This window comes from Arachis duranensis, chromosome 1 (assembly GCF_000817695.3).
Source record: "Arachis duranensis cultivar V14167 chromosome 1, aradu.V14167.gnm2.J7QH, whole genome shotgun sequence".
NCBI lineage: Eukaryota > Viridiplantae > Streptophyta > Magnoliopsida > Fabales > Fabaceae > Arachis > Arachis duranensis.
The window spans coordinates 68,232,539-68,239,159 of record NC_029772.3 but is presented as its reverse complement, the minus strand read 5'-3'; the positions used below and the strand labels follow the sequence as shown (position 1 = coordinate 68,239,159).

At 29.4% G+C, this 6,621-nt stretch overlaps 1 protein-coding gene across 1 annotated transcript in view; it reads left to right on the top strand.

The window, feature by feature from the left end:
- Positions 1 to 2,219, top strand: part of LOC107494353 (uncharacterized) — a 5,440-nt gene extending 3,221 nt beyond the window's left edge. The window contains exons 2-4 of the mRNA XM_052263107.1: positions 1,089 to 1,163; positions 1,978 to 2,048; positions 2,160 to 2,219. Coding sequence (XP_052119067.1) covers positions 1,089 to 1,163; positions 1,978 to 2,048; positions 2,160 to 2,219 — 206 coding nt within the window. The remainder of the gene's footprint in view (positions 1 to 1,088; positions 1,164 to 1,977; positions 2,049 to 2,159) is intronic.
- The last annotated feature ends 4,402 nt before the right edge of the window (positions 2,220 to 6,621 follow it).

Sequence of the window (6,621 nt, the reverse complement as noted above, 5' to 3'; positions counted from 1 at the left end):
AATGTAAATTATTTTACATAGTTATTTAATTATATTTATTTTTTTAGATAATCATTCATACGTTCAATTTAAAAAATAATTATTTTTACTTATATGACGTTATGTAATTAAATGCACGTGTTAAACGGTTTTATTTGTTCATTTATACTTACACAATTAATTTAAATTATTATTTATTTTATGGAAATTTCTACTACAAAATCTCTCAAATGCTTTGACAATTTCGACTAAAAAAATTTTACCCCGCGTAGTTCATCTATATTTCACAATTTAAGATTAAAAAATGGATTTTATCCTTTCTTAATTGATATATCACTTATTTATTATATGTTATTTGTATTTCAAATTATCTTTACAATATTCTAGAATAAGGATGGTAAGTGATTTGAAAAGAAAAAAACAAAAATCACTTTGTGAGTGACAATAATGTTTGTGTTTGGTTTGTCATTTCATTGTGTAAATCCAGAATTAACTTCTTTGAACATCAATCCAAAATTACCTTTTCAAAAGCACATTAAGACTAATATTCGTTTGCAAATACAAATCCAAATACACACAATAGTATCCAATTTTTACACTGAATTTGCCTGGCATATTAATAAAGTTCAAACATGATTTTGTGTCTCTATCTCTTTGTAAATAAACGTAGTCTAAGATACAATGTTTTGAAAATCGAATCGGACCGGCCGGTCAAACTGGTTCAACTGAAAACCGACATAAAAAGGGTTCGATTTGCTACTAATAACCGCTGATAAAAAATCATTTAAAAACTGTTAAACCGGCCGGTTGAACCGAACCGATAACTGGCCGGTTCTATAAAAATGACGCCGTTTTGTGTTTAAAAAAAAAGAAAAAAAGGAAAACCAAAACCAAGCTGAAACCATTCGCCTGAACCCCCTTCCCCTCTCATTCGTGCACATTGGAAAAGTGCAATCCCTTTGAAGCAAAATCCTAGCCCTAGGTTTCTTGTCGCCGCTGTCCCCAGGTTCTCCGTTCTTGGCGCCTCCGCTTCTTCTTCTTCCCCAGGTCCAGAACCCAGGTAGCTCGGCACTTCGCCCACTGGCTTCTCTGTTCGTGGCTTGGAGCAGCTCGCTGTTTGCCATCGTCTCACCTGTCGCCGTCGTCTCGTCTCTCACCGGTTGCCGTCCGTGCCTCCGTCAAAGGTGAGTGGTCGTGCTTTGTTTCTTCCTTTTAATTTTGCTCTGGTTACCGATGGCTCTGGTTATTGAATGCTTGGTTCTTCTTCTTCCTTTTAATTTCTGAAATTTTTGCTCAAATAATGTTGCTAATGTTGCTAATGTTTTTCTTCTTCTGCCTTGCTAATGCTCTGTTTAATTTAGTGTCATTACTGTTTTGCTCAAGCATGTCATCTGAATCTGAAAGCCAACTAATGGAGGACATAAAAGATGCCTCAAGTGTGCTTCACTTGGCATGCCTTGTATCTGATGCTGGAATGGTGGAGCTACTCCTACAATTCAGAGGGAAGATTGCAACTGCAAAATTACTTATTTTAAGGTAGTTATGTCAGTAGTTCTATCTGATATCCCTATCAAATATCTTTATTTCTTTAGTTTCTCTGAAATTCAGCATCTGAATCGTTGATGAAAAAAATAATTTTAGATTATATGGGTAGTTATGATATATTTATATCTTATTACTAACTCTTAGAAGTTCGTAGCCAGTTCTCAACCAAGGCTTCCCTTTGTAGCAGTATTCATTAGCTTTAATCTGCACAACAATACATTAAATCACGTATAATTAGATTCTTAATTCATTTCATATTAAATGACACATGTTACTAACTGCATGAATTTATAGTGATCAATAATTAAATATAACTTGAATAAAAGAATTTGTCTGTCACATTCTCCTAAAAAATTAGTTGCAATTTCCACTAAAGAAGTTTTTAGATTGTCTGTCATTAGTTCATTATAATATCAAAGAATATAGTTGTTAATTACTTTCTTAATGAAACAGGTTTCAATGTTGAGATTGTTGAGTACAAGAATGTTAGCTTCACAGTTTGGGATGTTGGAGGACAAGACAAGGTACACATGATTTATGACCATTAATCCTAGATTGATGCGTCAAAGTGCTTTTATAGATATATTTGTCAAAGATTTAAGTATGATCTAATTATTTTGCCAAATTCTATGTAGATTCGACCACTGTGGAGGCATTATTTTCAGAACACACAAGGGCTTATCTTTGTGAATTAGTGACTAGAGCGGTTTGATGACCGGTCTGATTCTCAAAATTTTGCTAAGATAAAAATTCTGTTTTTTTTTTTTGTTTTTGTTAGACACTGCACACGCAATTCATTTTGTTTTCTGAACAAGATACAATTCATGTTTTATTGATTGTTACACAATTCATGTTTTTCGGTCTGGAACCTTGATGCAGCATTTTCTTGTAGTGTTTCTGTTGAGCCCAACATATTATCCAAAGGAGAGAACTAAAAGGGTATCCTCTCCAAAAATATAATAGTCATAATAACCTTCAGCCCAAAAAAGGGTATAATAGGTTAATAACTGCTCTGTCCAAAACTAAAAATCATCCGACCAAAAAAAGAAAAAAAAAAACTAAAAATCTACAAGCTCTGGCAAAAAAATAAAGGGTACAACTCCAAATGTAGAAATACAAGCTTGTCCCAGACCAAGAACAAGAAAGCTTGTCCAAAAACGAAAAAATACAAGCAGCTTATATTTTCTCCCTTGAAATTTACCATAATTCAACTTGGCTTCTCTTTATTTCTAAAAGTATGCATTGACCATTTTAAAATTTAAGAAATATTATACACGGTATATTCAATTTTAATACATTGTAAATATAAAATAATTTTATATATATATTCAATTTTATAACAATACATCACAAAAAATAATTATCTTTTATATTAATTGCATAAATTATCATTAAAAAATAGATATAATTAAACAATTATATAAAATATTTTATACTGTTAATGCGTCAAAATTAAATTATTGTAAAAATAGTACCAAGTCACCCATCTCCCCTAAAATAGATCTTGGACAAGTCATACATTTAATTTTTCTATATTTGAACAAGGCAAACAACCTTTTAAGTTTTGTTTTTCTTTTCTACCTTTTTTATCCCCATTAAAATTATGTGAGCTTTTTGTTGATGTATACTATAATATAACAAAATTATGTGTGAATTCTATTTAAAATTTCGTTGCTTAATTTCAAAGTACATTAATTTTTTTGGTAAAAAAAAATTAAGAATAAATTATATTTTTTGTTCTAATATTTTTAAAATTTTTTAAAATTATTCCTAATATTTAATTTGATTTAATTTTATTCGTAACATTTAAATAAATTTTAATTTTATCTGTTAATCTTTTTAATAGTCAACGATTAATCAATTTTTTTCAATTTTGCCCTTATTCCTATTCTCATTCACAATCTTAATTCACAGTTATTTTTTCATGATCTCTTCCTTTTCTTCCTCTCCATCTCATTCTTCAGACTTGTTAGTTCTTCGTTTCAAAATATTTGTCCCATTTTCATTCTTTTCAAAGGTTGATTTTTTCAATTCATGCTATTTCTTTCTAATCATTAAAGTATTATATTACAGTATATTGTGTTTGAATGAACTTCATCAAAATCTGATATGCTATAAATATGTGGTTTGGTTTAATGTTATACAAAAATATGTGTGAAAAAGCACAAGAGATCCGGCTTTTCTTTTGGGAATTTTTTTTTTAATATTGGACTAAAAGTGGTGTTAGCCACCAAAATGGCCCAACAACTAAAATTATCAGCGCTATAAAAATCGTCAGTATTAGCGACAAAAACGTTGACGCCGTTAAGTAAAAAATGGCGTAACGTTTTGTTTAAAACGTCACCAGTGTTTTGTCCTACATGGTCGACACGTGGCAACTCTCTTTCTCTTCGCACACGTTAACCTTAAAGCTAACCCTCCTCTTCCTCGTTCATTCTTTTTTCTCCGGTCCCTATCCTCGTCTTCGTTGCCCCATCCATTTTGAAAAATAAATCTAAAAATTAAAAGTTGATTTTCCCTCTCAACAACAGAAAAAATAGCAGCCTCATATGTAGAAAAAAATACATATTTTATATGTTTTATTAGTAGTTAGTTAAGACTAATCTTAATTTTTTGAGCTAAAATTTCTAAAAACTAAAAGTATATAATTTTTTTAAATTATTTTTTGTTTAATAGATAAATAAATTACTTGTTAGTTGATTAGGAGTAGTTAGAGAATATATTTTTTTTGTTATAGTTATAATAATAGTATTAATTATTAGTGTTAGTAAATTGTTGTTAGTTTATAATATTAATTGGATGTTAGTATATTTTTTTTTTAATTTTAGTTTTAGATTAATTAATTTTTTTAAAAAACTGAAATTTTATTAATCTTAGTTTCATTTTATATAATTTGTTTTTGAAAAACAGCCCGTTTTAGTAATTTTAGTTTTGTTTTAATTTTTTTTTTGAAAAATTGACCCTTTTTAGTTATTTTAGTTATATTTTAAATAATTTTTTAAAAAACATAATTATTTAGTAATTTTATTTTAAATAATTGATTTCAAAAAAATTATTTATTTAATACTTGTTAGTGTATAATTTTTTAGGCTGCGTTTGTTTCTGAGAACAGGACAGGACAAGACACTGAGAACAAGACAGGACAAGAGACTGATAGACAGAGACACAAAATTTTGTGTTCTTGTATTCTATTTGGTGATAAACTAGAATAAATTATGAAAATCGAATTTATTCTCATTTCTTTTCATTTAAAAAAATTGAGATGAAAAATATAAGTTTTGGGTTAAAATTTGACTAAAATATATTAGCCTTAATTATTATTTAATGACTATGGATTATTTTTAGAATTTTTTTATACAGAATGTTAGATGTTTCAGTTTTAATTAGTTTATATTTCAAGTTATTTTATATATGTAGTGAATTTAGTTTTTAATAATAAAATTAAATTATTTTTAATTATTAATATATACTGTTAGGTTTTTTTTTATTTTAATTATTTATTGAAAAATAGAATTATTGTTATTAAATTTTAGCTATGTTTACTATTTGCAATATTTATTGGAAATAAGAAAAACAAATTTAAATCGGATAATTATTAATACTTAGGATATGTTTTTAATAAGATTCAAAGTTATTATTATTAATATTTTTAGTAAAAAACAAGGAAAATATAAGTAACGGTTCGTATATTTTTTTTACTGTAGAATTAAAGATAAAGATAAAAAAATGTGACATCATATGTGTTGACGAGCATATGTCAAAATATCTTTAATATTCTATATATGTAAGTAATTTTTGTGTTTACTGTTGTGCTTAATAATTAGTAATTCAGTTAGTGATTATAAATTATTTGAATTTTCAGTAATTTAGTAATTATTAACTATATTATTACTAAATCGAGTATTAATTTAGCAATAGTAATTATTGACTAGTTTGGTTATTGATGGCTAGTTATTACTTCTGTTTTTAGAGTTCAAGAAATTTGCACACGAGACACTTATACCAAGTAAACACATATGATGTTCGGGTGGAGGAACAAGTAAGACAGAGCGAGTTCTATCATATATCTCAGATTGGGAGGATCTTGTCTCACAGTCCGACTATAGATGCACTGGTTGAAAGGCGGCATCCTAAGACACACACATTTCATCTTTCACATGGCGAGTGCACGATTACTTTGGAGGATGTAGCCATGATTTTCGGACTCCGAACTCACGGCTTGCTAGTGACTAGTTCAACTGACCATAGCACAAGTAGATTAGAGAACAAGTGCATGACCCAATTTGGTAGTGCTCCTAGCTCGAATGATCATAGAGGAAGCGAAATCAAGCTGGCATGGTTCTGTATCCTAAATTGGCCCCAACATTTGACTGACCGATTAAGTAGGGAAATTTATGTGAAATTTTACATAATGTGTCTATTTGGAATGACGTTATTTAGTGGCAATTCTGGATTTACTACGCACCAGAAGTATTTGCCGTTGCTGCGTGATTTTTCTCAGATTCAGAAATTTAGTTGGGGTTTAGCTTGCCTTACACACATGTATCAATTCTTATGTCGGGCATCAAGGTATGATTATAAAGATATGGATGGTCCTTTGGTGATGCTCCTTGTGTGGGCCTAGATACGGATGCCGTCAATAGGAATGCTGTCGATGGATACTAGCTTTCCATTCGCTCACAGGTAAAATTTAGCTAAGATGTGGATTTAGAAATTTTTGATGTAGTGACTAATATTACCAATAAGTTATGACTTAATCTGATGATATTGTGGTTGATGGTTCAAATGAGTTATGAATTGAAGAACCCTTAAGGGTGGTTAAGTGCACTTTTAGGGGAGGTTATGTCCGAATTTTTATAAAAATACGGGTTGTTACAATATGCCAGGCGGAATAATTATCAACTTAATATCGAGGAATATAAAAAGTGGACAACTGCTGGCATCAGGAGAAGGTTGGACAATCTTTCTCTGAACAGGGTACGTGTTTTGTCATTTATACTTTTTCTTATATTAAATTAAATTAAAAGATTGTGCATTTATATCTTTCAGATTTGATATGTTTTTACAGTTTGTGGGACTCATATAGTCCCAACCGGA